This window comes from Acomys russatus, chromosome 5 (assembly GCF_903995435.1).
Source record: "Acomys russatus chromosome 5, mAcoRus1.1, whole genome shotgun sequence".
NCBI classification, from domain to species: Eukaryota; Metazoa; Chordata; class Mammalia; order Rodentia; family Muridae; genus Acomys; species Acomys russatus.
This window is the reverse complement of record NC_067141.1, coordinates 2,767,941-2,795,454: the sequence shown is the minus strand read 5'-3', so window position 1 is coordinate 2,795,454 and position 27,514 is coordinate 2,767,941. Positions and strand designations below refer to the sequence as shown.

Here is a 27,514-nt window from a genome sequence, read left to right as displayed (position 1 = left end):
CAACACAAGCTCTCATTTCTGATGGTGTCCTCAAGGCCTTGGGACACTCCTTTGCCGGGGCCACCTTTGGACTTCCCTTTCAAATTTCCAAACCAATAAATTTCTATTTTCATAGGCCAGTTAACAGGGAAGGAATTTTAACTGATTCAGGCCAGAGTCCAACCTTACAGATGGGAGTGAGGGCCTCAGCTGAGATAAAGCAGGCCTGGGGGAAGACAACACAGCATTCCTGCAGGGCACTGGCACTCCCCCACACAGCAGAAGCAATGGCATGCTCAGGTACCGGTGGTCCAGCAGGCAAGGAAAGGCACACAGGTTCAAACGCAGGCTTAATAGGCTAAAATGGCTAGTCTTTTTTGTTTGTTTGTTTGTTTTGTTTTCGAGACAGGGTTTCTCTGTGTAGCCTTTGCTGTCCTGGACTCTCTTTGTAGACCAGGCTGGCCTCAAACTCACAGCAATCTGCCTGTCTCTGCCTCCCTAATGTTGGGATTAAAGGTGTGCACCACACAACCCAGCCCAAAATGGCTAGTCTTGATTGGTGAGATTTGGAACCACCATGGAAACAAATGTCTGGACATGTCCACCATTGGTTATCTAGGTTAGGTTAATTGAGGTGGGAAGACACACCCTGAATGTTGGCATCCTTCCATGGGCAGGGTTTCTGGACTGAACAAAACAAAAGAAAACAAGATGAAGACAAAATCCATCTCTCCCTGCTCCCTGACTGCGGGGTCAGTGTGAACAGCTGCCTCGGGCTCCCACCACCAGGCCACCCCCACCATGATGGACTGCACCCTCAAGCTGGGAGGTGCAATGGACTCCCTTTTTCCTAAGAAGCTTGCAGAGTCTGAACCTCAATGTACTTTAAGTCATGCTAATTTTACAGTCTCTTCTGTGGACAAGAATGTTGGCAGGCCTGTAATCCAACGCTAAGGAAGTCGAGGCAGGAGGGTTGAGGAATTCTTCTTCAGGATATGCACATAGGTTCTTCCAGACAATTCCAGAACAGCCACAACTTCTCTCTGTAGTCGCAGGGGAAACTCAAGACAGTTCTAGTGCCCTTCCATTTTTTCTCTGGGAAATCCCTTCTCAGCTGATGCTGTTTTTTCTTTCTTCTTTCTTTCTTTCTTTCTTTTCTTTCTTTCTTTCTTTCTTTTTTTTTTTTCCATTTACAGGATAAGTAATTTCCTTTAAATTTCAAATACATTTTGAGCTGGGCATGGTGGCACACACCTTTAATCCCAGAACTGGGGAAGCAGAGGCAGGCGGATTGCTGTGAGTTCAAGGCCAGCCTGGTCTACAAAGTGAGCCCAGGACAGCCAAGGCTACACAGAGGAAACCCTGTCTCAAAAAAACAAAAAACAAAAATTTCAAATACATTTTAAGTGACTTTCCTATAGAAAAGAATTTCAGAATAAGCCAGTATAACGCAGAATTGGAGTTTATTGGGAAGAGATTTTTTAAAGGTTTATTTACTTCGTCTTCATGTGTGAGTTCCTGCCTATTTATAAATGTATCACATGCATGCCATGTGCCTGTTCAGGCTGCCAGAGTGTAGGGTCCTCTGCAACTGGAGTTACAGGTTGTTGTGAGCCTGTAACTATGTAGGTGTTGGGAACCGAACCCAGGTCCTCTGCAAGAGCAACAAGTGCTCTTCACCACTGACTCATTGTTCCAGCCCCTTGGGAAGAGATTTTTAAAATAAAACAAATAGAAAGATCCAGAGTGTCCTAGAAACCTACAAGAAGAACATTATGACGGGCAGATCTGGACCCAGGGGTCCTGCTCAAACTATGGCACCAGCCAAGGACAATATGTGCAGTAAACCTCGAACTCCTACCCAGATCTAGCCGATGGACAGGACAATCTCCACAGCTGAGTGGAGAGTGGGGACTGACTTTCACACGAACTCTGGTGCCCCATATTTGACCACATCCCCTGGATGGGGAGACCTGGTGGCACTCAGAGGAAGGATAGCAGGCTACCAAGAAGAGACTTGATACCCTATGAGCATATATGGGGGAGGAGGTCCCCCTCAGTCACAGTCATATGGGAGGGGAGTAAGGGGAAAATGGAAGGGAGGGAGGAATGGGAGGATACAAGGGATGGGATAACCATTGAGATGTAACATGAATAAAGTAATAAAATATATTTTAAAAAAATAAAAACATAGGTTTAAGCAGGAGGTGGGAGGGTGTGTCAGAGTACAGAGGAGTCATTCAAGGTAATGATAAGAATCGCCCAGATGTGGGTGTGCACCTGTCAAGAAACTTATGAGTCAGCATCTTTATCACAGCCATCTTTGTGGCTTGAAAGTTACACCTTAAAAGATTTATAAAGCATTTAAATGAGATCATAGGGTGGCTCCTGAGGTACATGGGATAGGGTTACAGGGGATTAGGTAAAACCTTAAGTCCAAGGAGTTACACAGGAAGTTGGCATGTATTTAGCATGAGCAAAGGTTTACAGTCTCCCAGGGGATATCTGGGAAAGAGTAAGACAATAATGGAAGGTCACACAGGCTCAAGCCTAACCATGTTTCATTGCTATTTTAACTTTAATTTGTTTGTTTGTTTGTTTGTGTGTATTTGTGATGGCTTGTCTATATGTACAACCCACATGTAGTACCTGTGAAGGCCATAAGAAGGCATTAAATTCCCTGAAACTTGAGTAACAGGCCGTTCTGAGCCATCTAATGTGGGTGGCAGGAACAGAACCTGGGTCCTCTGAAAGAGTGATGAGTGCTAATAGTTGATCCATCTCTCTGGCCCCTACTTTAACTTAGTTATTTGAAATACCTCTATATAAAAGCAATAGTCTCTGAATAAGAAAATTCCACAGTTCTCTCTCTTTCTCTCTCTCTCTCTCTCTCTCTCTCTCTCTCTCTCTCTCTCTCTCTCTCTCTCTCTCTCTCTCCCTGTCTCCCCTCCCTCCCCTCCTCCCCCTCACCTCTCTCTGTTTGCTGGAATTCCTGACTCAGCTTGTGAGAGACTTCAGCCACTCTCTGCAGGGTCTGTCTTCCCTTCTTGTGTCCCTTCAGTTTTTTTCCTGTCTTTCTATTCTGCCTCAGTGTGACTTTTATACTCTATTCTGCAGTCTGTCAATGTTTGAACATCTTACCATAAACACAACAGAACTGTTCTACAAAACTTGGAGTAATTACACACTCTAGGAGAATATGTATGGTTTATTATTTGTACATCACCCTCCCTCCAGCTATCAACCCCATCACATTATCTTTCATCCAGAGGATCAAAGAAAACACATTCTAGAGTCCAATTTTCGAGGTTCCCCCAATTTGCTCAACAAAGCAATAAGAAGAAGCATCATCCACATTGCCTGAGAAAAATCCAACAGAAACTGAAACACACGTGCACATGCATGCCCTTGAGCTTGCGAACACACACACACACACACACACACACACTTTTGGGATAACATTACTTCATTTTCCTTAAAGCAACTACTTCTCACTCTTTCCTAAGTCTTCAGGCCTTATTTCGGAGTTTTGGAATTATTATATGAGACAAGCATGGCCAAGTAAAATGTTCCATTTCCCTGGAGATAGAGAAAAGACCCCAACTGGGTCAATGATGCTGCCTGATTGGCATTCTTGGAGTGAGAAGTCTCTTCCCTCTGGGTTAGTGGGTGATAAGGATGTGATCTGGGGTGCTGGTGACCCTTTCTTGCACAAGGAAAGAATGATGCCAATGCAAGAAGGTAGCTGAGCTGAGATGTGCAGGTGACAAAACTCAATCCTGGTGACATTATTTTTGTCCTTGGATCCAGCTGTGCCTAAAGGTAACTACCCCTGGAATGTCTAATTACATGAGCCATGCAATTTTTTTTCCCACTTTTTTACTCATGTCACTTTGGGTTGGGTTTTCAGGCACTTGCGACCAAACCACTGCCTGATTCACAAACCTGAGCCCAGATGAGACCTCAGCACACATCCCTCCAACTCCCTTTCCTGACTCTAAATAAAAGTTTCAAAGTAAAATGTGGCTTATGGGATCCTGCCTCCAGGGAGCCCCACGGAGCTCTGCATGAGCCAAGGGCATCGGGGTGGGGGTGGGGCATTCATTTCAGGATCCGGATGCTCATTTTTTGCTCGATGTTCATCTTCTCTAAGGACTGGGGAGAGATGGGTGTGGTCCAGTCAAGAGGGTTGACCCTCAGCCCTAGGCATCTGACCTCCTCCCCTGGAGTCCTAGCACCCCTCAGTGTGCCCCAGGCCTCTCCAGTCCTCCAGTGAATTGTATTTCCCATGCCTTTCTTTCCTAAGAACTCCTGATCCCACTGCCTCCTAACCTTGGTGAACTCCAGGAAGGACACGGCCCCATCACCATCCTCATCGGCTTCCTGCACTGTGCGGTCTGTGATGCTCTCCAACTGCTCATCTGTCACCTGGACCCCAACCATCAGTCGGAGAACCTGGGAGGTGAGAGAAGAAGAGAGGCAGAGGCCCTGCTCGCCTCACCTTGTAAGCCATGACCAAACTTTTCTTACTCACTTTCACCATCAAACTCAATTTCCCCTGTAGCCTGTAGCAAGCATCCCACACACACTACATCACTGTCTAATCTTCCATGTGACAACGCACAGCTGCACCTAAACCTTATAACCTGATTGTGTCCGTCGTCCACTCCACCCCACCTCACTCTCCACCTAGCTAACTTCTTGGTGTGGAACGCTTTTCCTGTTTGGGTATGTATAGCAGTATTCCTGGCCCATCCCAAATAAACATCCATTGTGTGATCTCTGGCAACCAAGCATCTCTAGGTATCAGCAAATGTTCACTCAAGAAGCCAAATTACCCCCAAGTTGAGACTCCGAACTCAATCTCATGCCTACTTCCTTCCCCGCCCCTTCTAACTAATCCACACCCAACCCCATCCATTCCCGTGTCTTACCTAACACACAATCCTCTGCAAGCCCCAGTCCCCGAGCCCCACCTCTCTCCCTTCCTTTAACCGTCCTGCCCTGCCCACATCACATCTGATGGAGCTGTGTTCTCCTAACCTGTAGCATTTCATTCCTGGAGATCTTCCCATCCCGATCCAGATCGTAGAGCTGAAACGCAACTGGGGAAAGAGAAGAGACCTGTGAGGCTCCTCATCAGGCTCACCACAGAGTGAGAGGTTCCCGGGCCTCTCCCTGCTGTGGGTAAACCTGAGGTGTCTCACTTGAGCAGATCTCACACACACACTCACATCGCAGTTTGTTCATTCTGCTGTTCAGGGGTTCAGGTTGCTTAGGGTCTCGGAATGTTGGATCTTCTTCATCTACCGGTCGAAAATAAGCCAGGACCCTGGCAAAGCCTGCGAAATCCACTCTCTGGCTCCTACAGGGCCAGGGATGGAGAAGGGCAAATGGACACCCTGACTGCCACCATCTGTAGCCTCTCCTCCCACCCACATCCGTCTCCCCAGCGGAGAGTTACCCGTTGGGGAAGAAGCTGTCTATAATGCGGTCTCCCAGGGGGTTCACAGCCAGCGCCCCGATCTGCTGGAGGTCTAGGCGGCTGTGAAGACAAAGCAGTGAGGCAAAGGAGGCAGGTGGAGGTATCAGAGAGAGGGGTGGGGCCAGAGCAACAGAGGCCAGAGGTCTTAGATCTGTTCTGCTCACCTTAAGAAGCCCTTTTCCTCCCTGTCCAGGGTTTGGAACCGGTGGTAGAGGCGGAGCAGGCTGGCTTGTGAGACTGCGGGAGAGAGGGAGGTAGGATGAGCCCGCAGAGGACTCGCAGATCCTTATCGCCAGATTCTGTGCGCGTTGGGGTGCGCTGCAGAATCCTGGCCCAGGGGACCTGGGCGGGGAACCAGGAGGACTGATCTCTAATCTACCCTTCCACCCACCAAGATAACAGCGTCTTCCACCTCCCCTCGCTCACCGCGGCCTCTACCATAAGGAAGAGGCTAACCGGTGGGGATGCAGGGAGGGAGGGTCGTTACCTTGCGAGAAGGACTGGGCTGGAGGGAACTTGACTCAAGGAAACACTGGTTCGAGGAGAACCCAGGAGGTTCCCAGAGTCCAGGCATTGGCATCGAAAGTCAGCCCTCTGCAGCCTCCATCCAAGCTCGAGGATGGAATCTGGTCCAGCCACCCGGGCAGCCTCAAACTTGGCACTCAAGGATTTTAAGTCCCTGCGATCCCGAACGAACGCCCGGGTCTCGGTTTCCCAGCTCCACAGGCGCGAATTCCCGGGCTCAGACTCCAAACCCTCTAAGTCTCTGCTATCCGGGGATAATCAAGCTCTATTCCGGTGACGCCCCCCCCCCCACACACACACACACTACTCTAAGTCTCTCCTGTACCCGCCTACGAACTACTGGGCTGCCCCCCAACTCCACCCCACCCCAAACACTCACAGCCAGTCTCTCTGCGAATTTGGTCCACGTCGGGAATAAGCGCGACGTGGGAGCTGCGCGAGCCCATGGCGGAGGAGGAGGCGAGCAGCCAGAGGAACCAGGCGTCCTCTCCTCCCGTCCAGGAGGCGCGGCCGCTCAGTGGCCCGAAGGGCCGAAGGTCACGGTCCTGGCGAGCAGCCAGAACCCAGGCGTTCTTTGCTTGCCACCTACAACGCTGGAGAACAGAAAACAATGCCCGGGGTAGCAGGTCAGAGGGAAAGGCTGAGAACAACCGGTCGTTTCAGCCCGAAGACTGAGGTGGCCAGAGGCTGTGCGACGCCAGGACCCCGTCTTCCTCACACCTATGAGTCAGGTTGTTGTACACACAAACCCACCTCCTCGACGGGACCTCCCAGATCTGCTCGCCAACGATGCTCAGATGCTCAGATGTCCCACTGGGTGGGACAAAGACATTCTTCTGGGGACCAAAGAGGGCACAGGGAGAGGAGGGGAGGAATGGTGATGTGACCCTGGGCAGGAGCGATGCTGCTGGGTAAATCCGGACTCCACTACTTCGGGCAGCTAAGAAAAGAATCCTAACTACTCTCCCCTCGGTCTACACAAGCCCACGCATCTTGGGTCTGTGGTTTCTCTGTGGCTGAGCCAATTCTCAAGATCCCCAAAGCCCTGTGACATCAGCTCTTAGGAGGTTGAGTAAGGAGACTAGGCATGAGTAGGTGGCTACTCTGAGCTATATGAGTCCTTGCTTGACCTTGTCTCAAAATAAACAATCGTGACATTTATCCAAAACCCAGACTTGTGGTTTCTCTCAAAAATCAGATGTTCTAGGGCTAGTTGTTTGACTCGGTGGGACATCAATTGCTTGCCATTTGAGCCCAAGGCCCTGGGTTTGACCTACTGCGGTGGCCTGAGGAAATTCCTGTAAGTTTTGCTATTGCTAACCAGAGGCTATTTGTCACGGTGCCCTTACAGGCCACATTTACTCTCCCAATGTGCCCTGTGGGCCCCGACAGAAGAACAGGTGTGTAATGACTTAGGCTTCTGACCAGCACCCAGCATGGGCAAGCTGAAGCCTGTGACCTGGCTTAAAATACTAAAGACAGTGACAAGGCCCTGGCTTATCACAGAGCACCAGGACTTTGTTATGCACTTTATGTGCCTTTGTTCGACTTTTCACTTTGATGTGTTTCATGAACTGCTAAAGGGTACACTGCTCTATTTTCTATAGCTATAAGGGAACACCACAGTCTGAGTGGTTTATAAAGAAAAAGGGTTTAGGGCTGAAACGACGGCTCAGCAGTGTAGAACTGCTGCTCTTTCAGAGGACCCATGTTCCATTCCCAGCACCTACCTGCACAACTCTCTGTAGCTTTAGTCATCAGAAACTCAATGCTGTCTCCTGGCCCTGGGGGACCTAGACATACTTGTGGCATACAGAGATCCATGCAGGCAAAACACCCATACACATAAACACAAACTTTAAAAAAAACCAAAAAAAAAAAAAAAAAAAAAAAAAAAAAAGAGGGCCTGGAGAGATGGCTCAGAGGTTAAGAGCACTGAATGTTCTTCCAAAGGTCCTGAGTTCAATTCCCAGTAACCACATGGTGTCTCACAACCATCTCTTCTGGCCTGCAGGCAGAATGCTATACACATAATAAATAAACAAATCTTTTTAAGAAAAAAAAAAAAGACAAAAAGATAGGTGCACACCTTTAATTCTAGCACATGGAGACAGAGGCAGGTACATCTCTGAGTTCAAAGCCAGCCTGTTTTATACATCAAGTTCCAAGCCAACCATGTACACGCAGTGAAAGCCTGCCACAAAACTAAGTTGTGGGAAGTGGGGCATGTACTGAGAAGTTTTGGTTTCTTTAAAAACGTCATATGAGTGTGTTTTTGTTTTAATCTGAGGTATGGGATATGGAGCTGCTTCAGATTGTCCACAGCAGCTGGCTATGATTTGCTTCATGCTCTAGCAGGGGCATGATTTTGCCATCTGAGGATAATTTACACTTGGGATTCTGGGGACTCTTCAGAAGGTATATAATGCCAGAGCCCCAAGTGAGGCAACAGCTGCTGTTCGCCTTGCAGCTGCTGCTGGTTGCTGGTTGGTTGCTGGTTGCTGGTTGGTTGCTGGTTGGTTGCTGGTTGCTGGTTGCTGGTTGGTTGCTGGTTGCTGATTGCTGGTTGGTTGCTGGTTGCTGGTTGCTGCTTGGAGATATTCTGCTAATGAGTTTAGACTCACCCCCCAATGGAAATGGTGCCCCTAATCAGCAGGAAGTAGTCTGACAATATAGACACCCTTTTCCCCCTCTAACCTTCTTTCTCTCCTGTTGGGGCTTGGAAGGGATAGGGTGGTCTAGGGAGGTAGGAAAAAGAACCCAACAAAGTAGCCAAAAGTCCAGCTACAGGTGCAGACCTCTAGCCCCAGCACATGGAAAACATAGGCAAAAGAACACTGTCTAGAGTTAGGAGCTAATCCTGAGCTATATAGTGAGTTCTGGGACATCCTGGGCAACAGAGTGCGCTCCAGATTCCTGATATAAAAGTAAGAAAGAAAGAAAGAAAAAAAAGACAAAGGCGTTGTTCAGCTATTGGCTTTATCTGGAGCATCCTTGATGGTGAGGTCTCTGCAGAGTGTTACAAAGTTCAGGGCATCACATGACAAGTCCAACAAAGCATCCTCACATAGTGCTCCTTGTTTTTTCTCATAAAGCCACAGACCCAACCTAGACTGGTGTGTCAGGCCTGTCATCTCAGCCACTCAGGAGTCTGGGGCAGGGGGATTACAAGTTCAAGGCCTGCCTATGCTACAGAGTGGGTTCAATGCCAGGCTAGGCAACTAAGACACTGTTCCAAGATTTCAAAGCAGGGTGCTGGAGAGGTGGCTCAGTAGGAAAGAGCACTTGCTGTGCATAAGTGAGGACCTGAGTTCGAATCTCTACCATTCACAAAAAAATTGCTGAGCATGGCACATGTGCCTGTAACACCCATGCACAGGCCCACTCACACACATGCACATGCACACACTTTATTTAATTTTCTTTTGTAAAGTAAAAGCAGAGTGCCAGCTGTGGCTCTGGGATAGGAGAGTGCTTCCCAGCAAGTGTGTGGCCCTAGGTTCAATCCTCAATACTGGAAAGAAACAGGTATCTAGTTTTGAAACTCCCCTGCCATCACCATATTCGCATAAATACACATTTTCATAGGGAGGAGGAGCAGGAATTTTATTACAAGTATTCAAGTTCATATCCATTTGGGAGAGAGAAACAGCCTATTAGACTCCAGCCTGAGACAGAGGCTAAGTCCAAAGAGACTTGAAAATATTGATCTAAAAAGTGCTTGCTTCTCTTTCAGACTAAATGACTGGCAGAAAAGATGCTTGACTCCCTTTCAGATATCCCCCAAGGACTAAAGAATGTGGGAAGTGCTCCCTCTTCCCCAAAAGCCCAACAACGCTGCAGGGCAGCACTGGGAGTCAAGCTGAGGGCAGAATGAGTCCCTGCTCCTGTGCAGTAGCAACCCCCAGAAGGGTGAGAAGGGGTCTCCAGCCTTGCTCTCTGAGTCAGGGTTTGCTCGACTAAGTCATTGTAGTGCGATGACAAGCCCGTACGCATAACCATTCCCAAGTGTCAGGAGGACCCTGTGCCAGGAGCCACTCCTGCCTCATGCATGCAAGTGGGGTTTACACCAACTCTACAATGCACATATGTGCAAATGCTCTACCACTGAGCGACATCCTCAGCTGACCCTTTTTTTTTTTTTTTTTTTTTTTTCTTTTTTTCTTTTAAGCTTCATCAAAGTTGCTAACTTCGGCAGGCAAGACGGCTCTTTCTGCCAAGCCTGAAGACCTGCATTTGATCACATAGTGGAAGGAGAAAACTGACTCCTGGAAGTATTTCTCTGATATTTGCATGTATGTAGTGCCCTGATACACACACACACACACACACACACACACACACACACACACACATCACTAGCCATCAGGGGGTAAAGAAAAGCCACATTGAGATATTACTTCACACTCACTGGAATGACTAGAATTAAGACAACAAAAAACAAAAGAAAATTGCAAGTCTAAGTGAGGAAATGGAGAAATCAGAGGCCACGTGCACTGCTCATAGAAGGCAAGATAATGGTCATCACGCACAACAACAACTTTGAGATTTCTCAGTAAATAAAAACTGTCATGTGGCCTAACAATCCTCTGCTAAGTATAGACACAAAAGATTGAAAACTGGGTGGAAAGTTCTTCAACAACAACAAATAGATGTACCGTGTGATCCAACGCTACGCCTCCCGGGAATTTTTGCCTGGAGGATTCTTGAGTCAGCTCATCACAGAGATACTTGCACATCCATGTTTATTGGGGCACTGTTCACAAAAGCCGATATGGGAGCCGACTTAGCTGCCCATCAACACAATGGTGGAGAAAATGTGGTGTATTTATATATGCTGGAATTTTATTCAGCCATAAGAAAAATGATATCACGACGTTTGCAGGAAAGTGGGTGGAACTGGAACTTATTATGTTCAATAATATAAAGCAAGCTCACACAGACAAACACTGCATGTTTATTACATTTATTATTTACTTACTTAGCGTGGGGCCATTATATGTACATGAAAGTCAGAGGATGACTTGGAGCAAGCCATGAGGATCAAGCCAGTAAGCAGAGTCCCTCCACAGCCTCTTCTGGTCCTGCCTTGATTCCTGCCCTAAGTGCCCTCAGTGATGGACTAGAGCCTAGAAGCACAAGATGAAATAACTCTTTCCTCCTCAAGTTGCCTCAAAGGCCATGTTCTTTACCATGGTAGAAACCCTACGATAATCATGGAGCTTTGCCCCGGCCTTTTGGACTTAAGTTGTTGGGTTTGGGTTTGCTTGTTTGTTTCTGAGACAGGGTTTCTCTTTTTAGCCTTGGCTATCCTAGACCCGACCTGTAGACCAGGATGGCCTTGAACTCACAGAGATCCATCTGCCACTGCCTCCCTGAGTGCTAGACTAAAGCTATGTGCCTCCACGCCTGGCTGACTTCTATGATTTTTCATTCCAAGAGCTTTATTTATTTCCCAAATGATGTTTTGAAATTATTCTTTGATTTCATACAGAAATACACTGAGTCTTGACCATCCCTTACACCACCCCACCTCTCCCTTTCCCCTCCATGGCTTGCTCAGCTTTTTTATAGCACCCAGGACCATCTCTCGTTCTCTTCTCTGTCACACTAAACACCTTCTATCCAACTAGCCCCCTCCTGCTTTGAGGTCTTTCCCTGTGTGTGTGACCTGCCAGATTTAGTTAGTCACTTGCATGAGAATGAGGATGAGGGTATTTATTGGAACATGGGCAACTTAGCAGTGGCTACACCACTGAAGAAAATGGCACCCCCTTTCCCAGCACCCATTAACTATCTGTAGTCCTTCAGTGGGGGGTGGGGCCTGTGAGCCTAAGCACTGTGAAATGGCGAGGCAAACCACAGCTACAATGAATTCATAAACATATTGGCCATGACATGTCAAAAGACACTGATTCACAGCGCTCCTTCCTGGGCCCTGGCTCTTAACTTCTTCCTGTCCCTTCGTCAAGATGTCACCTGAGCTTTGGAGGGAGATTCCATAGTCACTTATTCTCTGTTCCTTGACCAGTTGTGAGTCAATGCACCACCCACTACAGAAAGAAGTGTCTCTGATGGAAATATACGAAAGGGGACATGGTGGTGTTTGCACATCTGGGAACATACTAATATCTATTGAGTTAACTCTCCTTAAGTGAGAGAGTTGTACAATATGCAAATTATATTGCAATACAGCTGTTTATTAATAATGGCTAGAAAAGCACTGAACATAAAGGAACTAAAGATAAACTTTTTTTGGTTTTTGTGTTGTTTGTTTACTTTTCGTTTTCAAGACAGAGTCTCACTATGTTGCCCTGGCTGTCCTGGAACTCACTTCGTAGACCAGGCTAGCCTCAAACACTGCACTCCACCTGCCTCGGCCTAAGTTATGTGTCTTATATGAATTCTTAAATGCATTAGAAAGTGACAGAGTTGCCTAGGTTGTAACAGTGTGTGGACAAACAAGAAGGCGGGAGTGACAGCTCAGAGGTGAAGAGCACCATCTGCTTTTACAGAGGACCGAGGTTTGTTTCCCAGCATTCACAGAGCAGCTCACAGCCCTCTGTAACTCCAGTTCCGGGAGATCTGCCTCCCTCTTCCGGCCTCCTCAGGCACCAGGCACATGTGTGATGCACAGACATACAAGCTGTGCACACACATACACATACCCATACACATAAAATAATAAATGAATGTTTTTCAAAAAGAAACAGACAAGAAAGCCTGGTGCACATATGCATGAGAATTTGGCAAGTGATTTAAAGTGATGTTAAAACAGTCAAGTGGGTAGAGAAATGGCTCAGTGGTTAAGAGCGCTGGGCTGTTCTTCCAGAACACCTGGGTTTGATTCCCAGCCCTCACATGGTGTTTTACAACCATCTATATCTCCAGTTCCAGGGGATCCTGTGGCTTCTTTCCACAAGCAGCAGGCGCACGTGCATGCATGCTGCCTAAATACTGACACATACAAAATAAATAAATATTTTTAAAATTCAGTAGAGAAAATGAGTTATTTTTAATACACATTTTAAGACTTCATGGGGAAGAATAAAGCTGTGGCCTTAGCTTCTTAGACAAAATAAATAGAGATTTAAATGCAAAATGAACCTATATAAAGACAGAAGAAACTGGCTATATTTTGTTAATCTTGACCAAGAAAGGGACTTTCTAAATATGAAGCAGAGAAATCAGAGAAAAATGTAGAACTCTGTATGCTATGGATGCACGGCACCTGTTGTAACGTGTATATAGTCAAAATACAGCACTGGCACAAATACCCAGCTGCTAGCCAAGGTAGAATTCAATCTCATGGGAAAAATTGGCATAAGATATGAACTAGAAATGATGGATAAGGAGTGGGGTTGACGGCTCAGAGGCTAGAACACTTCACTATTCTTGCAGAGAGCCTGGGTTCAGTTCTCAGCACCCACGTCAGGCAGCTTGTCAGCCTGTAACTCCAGCTCCAGGAGATCCATCAACCTGGCCTGGCCTCCACAGACACCTGGACTCATGAGCACACACAAACACACACACACACACACACAGACAGACAAACATACATGCATACACATAATTAGAAGTAAAAATAATTTTTTTAATTTTCTTTTTTATATATATTTTATTAATTTATTCATATTACATCTCAATTGTTATCCCATCCCTTGTATCCTCTCATTCCTTCCTCCCTCCCATTTTCCCCTTACTCCCCTCCCCTATGACTGTGACTGAGGGCGACCTCCTCCCCCTGTATATGCTCATAGGGTATCAAGTCTCTTCTTGGTAACCTGCTGTCCTTCCTCTGAGTGCCACCAGGCCTCCCCAGCCAGGGGACATGGTCAAATATGGGGCACCAGAGTTCATGTGAAAGTCAGACCCCACTCTCCACTCAACTGTGGAGAATGTCCTGTCCATTGGCTAGATCTGGGTAGGGTAAAATATTTTTTAGAATACGTGATTGATAAGCACTGTTGGGGGTTGGTCTCGTGCTATGCATTCAGATGCTAAATTACTGGCCCCCAAGACCTGATCGCAGCCCAGACAAGCACATTCTCACGTACACCAAGTGGTGGTGTATAAACTTTGCTCACCAATGTTCTCTGACTGGTCAATAAAGTGGCCGACAGCCTATAGCTGGGCGGAAGAGGAGTAAGTGGAGCTTAGGTCACTGGGCTTGGCATCAGCTGAGGACCACGAGGGGGAAAACTGGAGAAGAAGGACTTCACCACAGGGCAGAATGGACCAGGAGCAGTGGCCATGAGCGCGGGCCTGATGGAGCAGAAGCAACCCAGGCAGGAACTAGTAAGGCAAGCGGCATGGGCTGTATAGCTGGGAAATAGTAAAATAGCTTAGAGGGTTGATATCTGCTCGGTTACTGTGCTTTAATGCTTTTATAAATCCAAAAGGTCTCTGTCTCGTTTATTTGTGAACTAGTTGGGGTAGAGATGTCCTCCTGGGTCTAATATCCTTCCTACAAAGCACAAAAAGGTACACTTAAACCTCACAAAGTTTAAATGCAGTGAAATAGGGGACTATTTTTTATCTTTGATGTGTTTGAAACTGCAAGAATACCGACCAAGACCATTAAGAGTGAGAGTGACCAAGAGTCACCTGGCACATCTTTTAGACCAAAAGGATCAAGTTCAAAGCGATCCTGTATCAAAAATAAAAAGTAAGTAAACAGACAGTTACCAAGAGTCAATATAATTCCTGTACATTTTAGTCCATGGCTCAGATACGGACCACCACAGTGTGTCAGCTAGGTTCCCATCACTTTGATAACTACCTTTAAAACTCAACTTTAAAAGAAAGAAGGTGCCAGGCGTGGTGGCACACACCTTTAATCCCAGCACTCGGGAGGCAGAGGCAGGTGGATCCCTGTGGGTTCGAGGCCAGCCTGGTCTACAAAGCAAGTCCAGGACAGCCAAGGCTACACAGAGAAACCCTGTCTCAAAAATTAAAATAAAATAAAATAAAAAATAAAAGAAGGAAGGTTTTATTTGGAGTCCATTTCCTTCTTTGGTTTGGTGCAGGCTGTTTTGGTGTTGGGGGACAGGGTCTTGATATGTAGCAGAGGCTGGTCTTGGGTTCACAATCTCTCTGAGTGTGCTCCCAAACACCACATTACAGGTGTGTGCTGTCCGACCTGGCTCCAGACTGCCCATGGCTTTAGAGGTGTCTGTCTGCATAGCTGCTTGGCCCTGTGGCAAGGCAGAGCATGGCCAACAGCACAGCAGAGGAAAACTCCCTCTCAAGATGAGAGGGGAACAGAGAGAATGCAAGGGGCTGGGGCCATAGCATCCCTAATGGATCTCCACACTAACCTAACTCCCTTCCACAAAGCCTTGACAGTCCCGCCACCTCCCACCAGTGGAACAAAGCCTTTAAAATATGTGTTTCAAACTGTAGCATGCAGTCCTTTCTGGAACTATATGTATATTGAGGGGTGAGAAGCAGATCTTACTATGTAGCCTTGGGTGTCCTGGAACTCACTAGGTAGACCAGGCTGGCCTTGAACCTGAAATCTGTCTGCCTCTGCCTCTGCCTCTGCCTCTGCCTCTGCCTCTGCCTCTGCCTCTGCCTCTGCCTCTGCCTCTGCCTCTGAATGCTTGGATTAAAGGCATGTGCCACCTGGCTTAAATTTATTTGTGTGTGTTCGTGCACACACATGCATGCCAGTGCCTTCAAGAGCTCATAAGAGAATGTTGGATGCCCTGGAATTGGAGTTACAGGCAGTTGTGAGCCACTCAGTGAGGGGAGCAGGGAACTGAACCCATATCCTCTGCAACAGTAGCAAGGATCTCTAACCACTGAGCCATGGCATGCTCTCCAGCCCTGGAATGCTTTTTCAGATGAAGACTGCAAACACCCATCCCCCCTTCTGCATACTAACACCAGCTTGGTGTTACAGGCCATGGTGGAAGTGGGTTCCTGTGAGAGTTGGTGTTCTCTACAGATATGCACTTGGTAACTGACACAGTGATTTTTCTTCAGATTTCAGCAGGAAAACTAGAATTTTGGTGTAAGCCAGAGCCCTGCCAAGCATACTGGCTTGAGTCCCTCAGGGCCTATCAGATGGCAGTGGAAACAAAGGGCTTCATCACAAAGGCTGAGCCATTTCTCTGTTGTATCTTAATGAAGGTGGCTTGCTAGGGAAAGTGAGTTTTTGAGCTAAAGCCACAGACACCTTCAGAAAGAAGACCAGGGAGCCATGCCTGCACAGGATGTGAATGAGGGCTGGTGGACTCATCACAGGAACAGAGCAGGGGTGATCTGGAAGGCAGGGAGTCCTCTCCTGGGAGGACAGAAACAATGAGAACACAGTCATGTGGCCACCAATGCACACAGCCTCCTTATAACAACAGCTAGCAGGGGGAACAACGGTAGCTTCCCCAGTACCCCTTCCCTGTTTTCACTATGTATTCCAGCTGCCCTGGAACTCACAGAGATCCACCTGCCTCTGCCTCCTAAGTACCACGATTGAAAACATGAGCCACGCCGGGCGTGGTAGCACACGCCTTTAATCCCAGCACTCAGGAGGCAGAGGCAGGCAGATTGCTCTGAGTTCGAGGCCAGCGTGGTCTACAAAGAGAGTCCAGGACAGCCGAGGCTACCCAGAGAGACCCTGTCTCAAAAAAAAAAAAAAAAAAAAAAAAAAAAGAAAAGAAAAGAAAAGAAAAGAAAATATGAGCCACTGCACTGGAAGGAGGCCTCCTCATAGGGACATTGATGCTACGGTGACTTCCAAAGGTCATCTGATGGAGGCTTGGTGCTACTGAGAGGACACTTTGGGAGGTGGGGCCTAGAAATATTAAGTTAGGTCATCGAGCTGTATGCTTGGAGGGGTACTGAGACCCCAAGCTAGTCTGTCTTTCAGTTCCCCGTAATGAGGTGATCAATTTTGATCTGCCACATGTTTCCAACCCTAAGGTGATGGATGCCTTGCAATAAGCCCATGGACAGACACCTTGGAGACTATGAGCCAAAAATGGACTTTTTCTGCTTTAACTTGATTGGTCTCAGGTGTTTTGTCACACGAACGGAAATCTAATACTGATCATAGACACAGATGGTTTGAACAGCTAATTACCTCACACAAAGACCTTACCTCCTGTCAGCGTCCAGACCAGGGATTAGGCTTTAGATTTGGGGGCACATTCAGAGCACGGGGGATATGCCCCAAACAGAATGCCTATTAGCCAACTATACTGGGCTTATCACCTTCCCCCTCCCCATCTCCCAGTACAGCTCTATATCACAGCCCAAGGGCTCTTGAGAACCAGTGACTCTCACCAATGGCTCCCAGTTAGGAAATCTCTGGCGTCCACTGGCGGGAACCAACTTGAACCTAGATTGAGAAGAAAATATCAGATCCACCGAAGCCTAAGGGAGCAAGTGCCAGAGGCAGCTTGATCCAGATGTTCCAACCACGCCAGTGGGTGCTACCAGGGTCTCCCCTGGTGTTCCCCACTTTCAGGCAGGTTCCCCATAGCTACAGTTTCTCTACACAAAGCTGCTCCTCAGCTCACCGAGTCAGATGTCCTTGATCTCCTAGTGTTCTAGTCCCACTCTGTGTTGCTATAACAGGACAGCACCGACTGGGTAATATAGATATATATTATCTGGATATATAAACAATAGAAATGTGTTCTACTGGCAGTTCTAGAGCTTGGGAGTGGCCTGGAGCATGGCACTGGCCTGCAGCAAGGACCCTTTTGCTGTCTTGCTGTGTCATCCCATGGCAGAAGGACAAGGGACAAGTTGGAGGCTAAGGGAGCACATTAAAGAGAGGGAGAAGGAAACAGAGAACGAGAGATGGGGATGGAGAGAGACAGCATCCTGCTTTTGTAACAAGCATACTCTCAAACTGACTCCTAACAACAGCTAGCCCATGCACGAGAACAGAACCCTCCTGAGGTAAACCACCTCTCTTTAGGCCCCACCTCAACGCTGCTGCCTCGGAGATTACATGCCTAATACACAAGCTCTGAGAAAACATTCAAATCACAGTTCCTAACATCCAAACGCACCCTGAAAAAGAACCCCCCCCCCAACCTCTGCTGTTGCCTCATGGGTCATGTGACCCACAAGCCACCATGACAGGGAGAGGCAGTTCCTGAAAGCAACTTTTTTAGCAGAAGGGGAAAGGATGCTGAACAGACTAAACAACAGATGTCAACAGAGAGACCTGGTGATAAAGCAATGTTTACACTCACTGCTCCCTAGTTTCCAAGCAGGGGAACACGAGACCAGGCAGGAACTAGGCATTGGGTTATGCAAGAAACAAGAAAGGCAGTTTGGAAAGAGCCCAATTTGCCTCAAAGATGCCTCTTGCTGTGGCCTTAATGTCCTCAAAGCCACTTGTGTTTAGAGCAGAGAGGATTAGGGAGGGATGGGGTGGGGGCTGGGAAGATGGCTCAGCGATGAACAGTGCTTGTTAAGCAACTAAAGGATCTATGCTCAGATGCCAGTACTCAAGTAACTAGTCAGGCATAATCTCCTGTGTGTCGGAACCAAGGCACGCATGGTGCCACACACACCATGCTAACACTCAGAGAGACTGAAACAGAAACAGCCCCAAGTTCAAGGGCAGCTTGGGTTGCACAGCAGGACACTGTCTAAAGTGCATGAGGTAGGGAAATGACATATAAACACAGTTGTAATTAACGCGAGCGATAAAAGGTCTGTAGCAAAAAGTGCCCCTCAAATCCTATTTTTAAATCTTCATTCCGAGAGCAGCCACTTTACCCCTCTCCTGTGGCTCTTACAGAATTGTTCTTGAAAACAAAAGAAAATAGTAGGGCTACCCTCATAGCAGAATGAGTCTTTTCCATAAGCTTCTCCCAGCATACCTCCTTTGACAGTTCATTTGCAGAGACTGCCAATGTTTCTTGGCCTCGTGGCTAATGTCAAGTGCAGAGGTTGCTTCCCACACAGAGCAAGGGAATGCACAACATAAGAGTCTTGGTCCTTACAAACTTACAAACGAGGTGCTGGGGAGATGGCTGGACTGGTAAAGTGCTTGCTATAACAAGCCTGAGGACCTAAATGACAGCCACATCTGCAGTCCCAGCACAAGGGAGGTACAGATAAGCAGAGCCCTGGAACTTGCTGGCCAGCGAGCCTAGCTGGGCAGGTAAGGTCCAGGTTCAGGAGAACCCTGCCTCCAAGGCAAAGAAGCCTCTAGTCTCCAACATGCATCCTCACACCCACGTGCATAAGAGCACATGCAACATGTGGAGGAATGCTAAGTGAATGTATCAACCATCAATAAAGGGCTGTTTAGCCAATCAGCTGGGCAGGACAGGAAGTGGAAGGCGGGATTTCCTGGAGGGGGAGGAGAAAAGTTTGATGGTTGGAGAGAAAAAGAGGAAATTTTGGAGGGTTGGAGGAAGACGGTGGGAACTGGACGCGGACCGGCCCAGGGGTCATAGTGGCAAGTGTTTGGAATATATGTGTGTTATAAGGTTTAGAATAGTTTGTTTAGTTTACGAGTAGATTAGAATCAGTGCAGACTCTGCCCAGCAAAGTGCTGGCAGCTTTAAAGTACATTTTAGTCTCTCTGTGTCAGTTATTTGCTTTGTAGGCCTAATGGATACAAAATAATGTAACAAACACATACATGCATGTAAGCACACCTATGGGGGGAAACATTTAAAATGCTAGGTGCTACAGGCTCAATTAAAAAGGGTCCAGAGACAGTGACAATTGACAGAAAGCCTAAAATCTAACATAAGGTCACCTTCTATAGTTAAAAATAAAAGACAGAGAAAGAAAAATGGAGGGGATGGAAGAACAAAATGGGGAGAGAGAGAGAGACAGGAGAAGTTAGGGAGCAGGGCAGTGAGCGCCAGCTTCATGTTCTTGGGTGGTTTGAATGGCAATGCCCCGGCTCAACTCGTCACATCGATTTGCTTGGGAGCAGGCATGCCTCGACAGTGTGATTAGAGAAGAGAGCAAAGTAGACACAGCCTCAGAGCCCAGAGTCATGAGGAAGGAGCCGGACATTAAATCTGTTCATTCATTCATTCAATCATTCATTCATTCATCTGACAAAGATTTACTGAGCATCTACCATACATCAGAAGTTGGAATGCAGAAATTAACAAGCACATAGTACTCTCCCCTTTATGATGCTTATATTCTGAAGGGGCCATACAGACAACACACACACTGCTTATATTCTTAAGGGGGTATTCAGTGCGCGCGCACACACACACACACAGTGATACAGGATGCTAGATTGTGATAGCAGATTTGAAGGAGGGAAAAGGAAAGCAAATAGAAAACTGGGGAAAAGCCAGGAGTGGTGGCGCACACCTTTAATTCCAGCACTCGGGAGGCAGAGGCAGGCAGATCTCTATGAGTGCAAGGCCAGCCTGGTCTACAAAGAGAGTCCAGGACAGCCAGGGCTATTACACAGAGAAACCCTGTCTTGAAAAAAAAAAAATAGAAAGAAAAGAAAAAAGAATGATGAAGAAGAGTCTGAGGTGAGTTGAGATCAGAGAGCCCCTGAAAGAAAAAGAGCTCCTAAGCCGCTCTGAGAGCTTTCATTTTTACTCAGAGTGAAACAGGAAGTCATGGACAGTTTGAGGGAAAAAAAGAGAAATGAAATGTACAAGTAATCACTTTGCAGAGGGTGCTCATCTCCCCTGTACTCCTTAACAGCTCATCACAGACTTTTTAAAGAAGACAATCGCTACAGAGTTAATGGTTGTTCCTCATGGTACAAATTCATGACCGTGTGTTGGGGCTCCCAGGGCTGCCTTCCTTCCGGCTCTAGAGGAGAACCTACTTCCGTGTTTCCTTCAGCTTCTAGAGTTCACCCATACTCCTTAGCCTGTTGCCCCTTCTTCCACCTTCAGAGCCAGCACCCACATTGCCCCAGTGTTCCTCCATCCCCACATGTCCAGCTATAAGGGACCTGCCTCTCTCCACAAGGACCCACTGCTTCTACTGGACTCACAGAGAAAATGCTAATCTCTCCAGGTCCCATAAACCTTACCTCCTTGACATCTGCAGTGTCCCCTTGGCCATGTGATGTACCATCATCTTCACGTCCCAGGGACTAAGATAGCTGTCTATTACATAGTTACAACACAAATGAGAAGAGTGTGTGTCGGGGCTGGAGAGGTGGCTCAGAGGTTAAGAGCACTGCCTGCTCTTCCAGAGGTCCTGAGTTCAGTTCCTAGCAATTACATAGTGGCTCCCAACCATCCATAATGAGATCTGATGCTCTCTTCTGGCCTGCAGGCTTGCATGCAGGCAGTACACTGTATACATAATAAATAAATCTTTAAAAAAATAATAAGTGAGTGTGGCAGGCCTCACCTGCCAGTAGATAAGAGCGTGTCTAGGGGAGGGGAACACAAAGGGGAGGAAGCCCAGAAGCATGCTCCCGAGGCAGGCACTGTGGCACGTACCTGACAGTCCATCCATCCAAAGGCTGGAGGAGCATGAAATTGAAGGCAGCCTGAGCCACACAATGAGATCCTGACTCAAAAACTGAAAAACAAACAAAAAGCTGAAAAACCAGCCTGGCAGTGATGATGCACACCTTTAATCCCTGCACTCGGGAGACAGAGATAAGCAGATCTCTTGTAAGTTCAAGGCCAGCCTGATCTACAGAGTGAGTTCCAGAACAGCCAAGGCTACAAGGAGAAACCATGTCTTGAAAAAATGAAAACAAGCCCGGTGGTGGTGGCACACGCTTTTAATCCCAGCACTTGGAAGGCAGAGGCAAGTGGATCGCTGTGAGTTCAAGGCCAGCCTGGTCTACAAAGCAAGTCCAGGACAGCCAAGGCTACACAGAGAAATCCTGTCTCGAAAAACCAAAAAAGAAAAGAAAGAAAGAAAAACAAAAACAAACCAATAGAAGAAAAAGAAACTGAAAAAACAGAAATGCATCCCCAAGAAAGGGACCATCCCTCTCCAAGCTAAGTCCCCTTCAGTGACCTTGGTGATTGCACACTGGGTCCTGGTGCCTCCAGACTCTCCATGCTACTCTCAGCCCACACCAATGCTCTCTAGTTCAAAGGAAGCATGGGCAGCCTTCTTCCTTAGCCATCGGAAGACCATATGGGGCATTGAACACAACTCCGCCTGATAGGAACAGAAGGAGAGCACCAAGCATGTCTCCCCTGGCTGCCCGAAGGAGGCTCCTGAGCAGCCTGGAGACTCCAGTGCCCAGGGCCTGGCTTGCCTCCAGCAGGTGCCTGTCACCAACCTTCCACCACCCTGCCCTAAGGTTACAGAGGTTCTTATCGTGCCCTAGAACCAATGCCTGGGTGTGTGACCCACAGACCCCCAAGACTGAGCAGGAAGCTCGATCCCAGCCATGGAGCCTCCAGAGAAGCCAGTCCCACGTCACAGTAAAGTCACTCCAGGGGCATTTGGCCAGCCATCATGGTACTTAGCCTAGAGAGGATTTTTTAGGAAGACCTTTCTCCACTTCTTTCTGCCCTGATGAAAAGTACTAGGTTGCATTAGGAGACCAGGCAGCCCACCCACATGCCTGGAGAGAGGAGTGACAGAATATGACTTTATGGGGGAGCATTTGGTCCCAGGAATCATCCCCAAGACAGTGTCTCTACTTCTAACACAAATCTAATGTCAGTTATTTCAAAATGTGTGTGTGTGTGTGTGTGTGTGTGTGTGTGTGTGTGTGTGTGTGTGTGTGTATGCGCGCACGTACAAATGAAACTTCATATTTTTTTTCCACAAGCCCACCTATAATCCCAGCACTAAGAAGGCTGAGGCCAGAGGACCATAAGATTGAAGTTGCCTGAACTATAATAATGAGAATCTGTGAAAAAGAAAAAGAAAAGAACCAGGTGTGGTGGTGCACGCCTTTAATCCCAGCACTAGGGAGGCAGAGGCAGGCGGATCTCTGTGAGTTCAAGGCCAGCCTGGTCTACACAGCGAGTCCAGGAGAGCCAAGGCTACATAGAGAAACCCTGTCTCAAAAAAAAAAAAAAAGAAAGAAAGAAAAGAAAAAGAAGAAGAGGGGAGGGGTGGGGTGGGGAGAGACGGGAAGAAGAGGGGAGGGGAGCAGGGAGAAATAAGAAAGAAGGTGGAAGGAAAAGATGAAAAAGGGGAAGAAGAAAGAAAAGAATGAAGGGAAAGGGTGGGAGAGAAGGGGAAGAACGTTCTTTCTCAGGGAGGGTCACTCTGTGAATCTGCTGGTGTCCGACAGGTCAGCGTGCTTTCTCTGTAAGGGCGTGCGTCGTGGTAAACACCCTCAGCCTCACAAGCCTCACACTCTGTGCTCACCCAGCTCTGCCCTTGCAGTGTGAGAAGCCGCAGACAATAGGTAATAAAACTGGCATTGCAACAAGACTTAAATTTTCCAAGGGAAGTGGCCCTCTTTCCAGAACAATGGGCTGTGCTCACACAGGAAATCAGGGTCCTAACTCAATGTGCAATTAAAACAACCTAGTGCAACCAAAGTCATCGTCCAGCCACACACACAACTGAACAGACACTACATGAGTCAGTGCAGAGTTGGAGCCACAATCATGTGAGGCTCCAGGAGATAGAGGCTAGACAGCTACAGCATCTCCAGCACTCAGGAGGCAGAAGCAGGTGGACTCTGAATTCAAGGCCAGCCTGGTCTACACTATAGTGAGTTGCAGGAAAGCCAGGGCTACACTGGGAAACTCTGTCTCAAAAAAGAACGAAAGAGAGAGAGAAAGAGAGAAAGAAAGAAAGAAAGAAAGGGAAAGGAAAGGAAAGGAAACTGTACCTGCAACCTGCAACCTGCAACCTGCAACCTGCAACACTGGGCATGTTTCACACATTGAGAGTTTAGATCATGTATGAAGTTATCATAATTAACAAGACTTTGGGGGTTGTGTTGAGACAGTGTTTCTCTGCATAACCTTGGTTATCCTGGAACTCCCTTTATAGACCAGGCTGGCCTCAAACTCTCTCCCTCCCACCCCCCTTTTTGTTGTTGTTGTTGTTGTTGTTTGTTTCTTTCTTTCTTTCTTTCTTTCTTTCTTTCTTGTTTTTGTTTTGTTCTTTTTTGAGGCAGAGTTTCCCAGTGTAGCCCTGGCTTTCCTCAAACTCACCTGCCTCTGCCTCCTGAGCGCTGGGATTAAAGGCTTGTGCTACCACCACCCAGCTTAGCAAGACTTTTGTAAGAATAATTTTTTTACAGTCGTGTGTGTGTGTGTGTGTGTGTGTGTGTGTGTGTGTGTGTGTGTTTGCACATGTGCTTATGTGACACACCTGTATGTGTAGATTAGCTTGGGCTGGTTTGTTCCTTCTACTGTGTGGGGCCCGGAGATTGGATTGGGCCATCAGCCCTCTTGGAAGCTCCGATACTGGCTGAGCCATCTCACTAGCCCTACCAAGACATTCAAAAACAAAGCACGCAGTTCAATCTCCACCTTATTAAAGGAAATGCAAATTAAAGCTACACCAAGACGATTTGTTTTGTTTTGTTTTTTAATCTGAGAGGCCTTCAGGTGTTGGACAAACACTGTGGGTGAGACCCTGGGGAAACAGGCAGTCTCCAGCCACTGCAGGTGGGTGAGTGGGTGGGTGACTTTATGTCACGCTTGTGGGGTCATGGGGACACAACACGAAAGCAGTGTGCTCTCCTGGATCCTGCACTGTGAATTCTAAGAATTTGCCCTCAGGAAACCCTTACCTACTTGTAAGACAACACATGAGCAAGGTCATCTGATGCAGCATTGTCCTTTCAGGAAAAAACTGGAAGCTACCCAAATGTCCATTAAATTAATGAAATATGATGAAGTTGGTGGGGGGGAGTGCTTTCTACACATTTTTATGGAAACACCTCTAAGATAACACCATTCGAGAAAAGCTAGCTGTGGGCCAGTGTGTGTTCTTTCTTTTTTTTCCAGCGTGTATTCTTATGAATTGATATTTTCCTTAAACACTAGGAAAACACAACAAATATCTGTTTTCATACATGCAGGACTGAATCTGAAAGACACCTTTGTTAAAGTGGGGACCTGGACAATGGGAAGAGACAGCACAAAGCATAGATAGTGTGGGGTTGGTAGCCATGAACAGGGGTCTTTCCAACAGCACAGTGTAGATAGTGTGGGGTTGATAGCCATGAGCAACAAAGGTCTTTCCACTGCATCCTTTCCCGTATGTCTGAGTCTGAACACATTACCAACTCAAAAACCAAACTCTTAAGCCAGGGACGGTGGTGCGTGCCTGGAATCCCAGCACTCAGGAGACGGAGGAAGAGAGCACTGAGAATTCAAGGCTGCCCTAGGTTACCCCACAAGACCATGTCTTTAAAAATGAGTAACATCCAGGTGATGGTGGTGAAGACCTTTAATCCCAGGACTCAGGAAGCAGAGGCAGGCAGCCTGGTCTACAGAATGAGTTCCAGGACAGTCAAGGCTACACAGAGAAACCTGTCTCAAAAAACCAAATAAACAAACAAATAACAGCAGAAGAGATGACCAAGTCAGCACAGCATTTGTGAGCACCCGAACCCACACTTAAAAACAACAACAAAACTGGCCACAATGGTATGTGCTTGTGACTCGAGGTGAGATGGGAGACAGAGACAGGCAGATCCCTGGGAGTTTACTAGCCAACTAGTCTAGTCATTTAGTCTAGTTAGTGAAGTTCCAGCCTTCCTCCCCCACACACCCTTTTTTCCTTTTTTCTTCCTATTTATTTATTTATTTGAGACAGAGTCTCACTATATAGCCCTATCCAACCTGGTATTTGCTGTACAGGTAAGACTAGCCTCAAATTCCCAGAGATTCACCTGCCTCTGTCTCCCAAGAACCCAGATTAGAGGCATGAGCTGCCACACCCAGCGAGGGACTCTGTTTTAAACAAAAGATGGAAGATGCCTGAGAAATGACACTGAAGATGACCTCCACACACATGTATCCACATACACAAGTGCACATACACAGGAACATGCACACATGCATCCACATTAAAAAAAAGAATAGATAACTTTTAATTTCAATTCAATTAAAAACAAAATTAAGAAACAAAGATATTTTCATACTATTACAAACAAAATGTTATTTTTAAAGATAACATCACCAATGTTTCATCCTACATTTCATCTGCAAATATACTGACACTCAAATTAGTTGCAACAAAAAGCATCTGTGCTGGGCCTAGTGAGATGGCTCAGCAGGTAAAGAGGCGCTTGCTGCCAGGCTTGAGTTCAGTCTGCCCAACTCACATGATGCAGAGAATCAACTCCAGATGCTGTCCTCTCACCTCCACATGCATGGCGTAGTATGTGCACATCTATGCACCCACGTCCACACCCTCCCAAACACATAAAAGTAAATACACAAATGCAGTGGATATTTTAAATAATTATGCTATTTATAGTATTGGCAAAATGTGGCGTCGGTGAGACGGCTCAGTGGGTTAAGTACACTTGCCATCAAGCCTGAGCATCTGAAGATCTGAATTATCACTGTAACCCACAAGGTGGGAAGAGAGAATGGGCTCCTCCCACAAGTTGTCCCCTGACCAGCACGTGTGCAAGGTAGCAGGTCCCCAACCCACATGCGCAAGCGCGCGCACACGCGCGTGCACACACACACACACACACACACACACACACACACACACACTGAATGAATGTTAAAAACAAAAGCCACACCTCCACAAAATGTAAATTAGTCCGTAAGGACAAGAAGCAGAGTCACTGGCCAGTGAGTGCTTAGGGACATATGAGCAGGCAAACTGCAAAAGGTGTGTGTGTGTGTGTGTTGTTTTGGGAGGTTGTTTTAGATTTGATTTTGGGGGGCTGGAGAGCAGGCTCAGTGTGTAGGAGCGGCTCACTGCTCTAGCTGAAGACCTGGGTTTAGTTCCCAGCACCCACAACAAAAGGTTCACAACCCCCGGAAGTCCAGTTCCAAGGGGATCTGATGTGCTCCGGCCTCTGTGGGTACCTGAAAACATATAGAACTCATTTAGACACACATATACAGATGGGGTAATATGAATGACAATAGCTCCCATAGGCTCCTATGTTTAAATACTTGGTCCTCGGTTGGTGAAACTTTTGGGGAAGAATTAGGTAGTATGGCCTTGTTGGAGGACATGTATCACTAGGGAGAGCTTTGAAGTTTCAGAAGGCTTTAGCCATTCCCAGAGTACTCTCTCTCCACCTTCCGCTTATAGCTCTTGCTGCCATGTCCTTGCTCTGCCATCACGGACTCTAACGCTCTGAAGCCATAAGCCCAACTAAATGCTTTCTTTTATAAGTTGCCTTGGTCATGGTGTTTTATCACAACAATAGGAAAATAACTAAGACAATAAATAAATATGAAATAAATAAGTCTCTTTTTTAAAAATTAATTTTTTTAATGTGTGTCCGCGTGAGCCTGCACAAGTGTATGTATACCACCTGTGTGCAGGAGCCCTCCTCAGAGATCAGAAAAGGACATTAGATTCCCAGTAACTGGGGTTACAAGAGATTATGAGCCACCAAGCAAGGACTAGGAACCAAACCTAAGTAAGTACTCTTTTTTTTTTTTTTTTAGGTAAGTACTCTTA

The 27,514-nt window shown here is 47.0% G+C and overlaps 1 protein-coding gene across 1 annotated transcript; it reads right to left on the bottom strand.

Annotated features, from left to right (window-relative positions):
• Window positions 1-4,046: 4,046 nt before the first annotated feature.
• Chp2 (calcineurin like EF-hand protein 2) lies at window positions 4,047-6,704 on the bottom strand. The gene is made up of 7 exons (XM_051145177.1): window positions 6,369-6,704; window positions 5,629-5,701; window positions 5,444-5,524; window positions 5,214-5,344; window positions 5,023-5,084; window positions 4,312-4,434; window positions 4,047-4,134 (listed from the first exon to the last, which is right to left on the bottom strand). The coding sequence occupies exons 1-7, from the start codon at window positions 6,433-6,435 to the stop codon at window positions 4,081-4,083; spliced, it is 591 nt and encodes a 196-aa protein (XP_051001134.1). The 5' UTR covers window positions 6,436-6,704; the 3' UTR covers window positions 4,047-4,080.
• Between the last annotated feature and the right edge of the window lie 20,810 nt (window positions 6,705-27,514).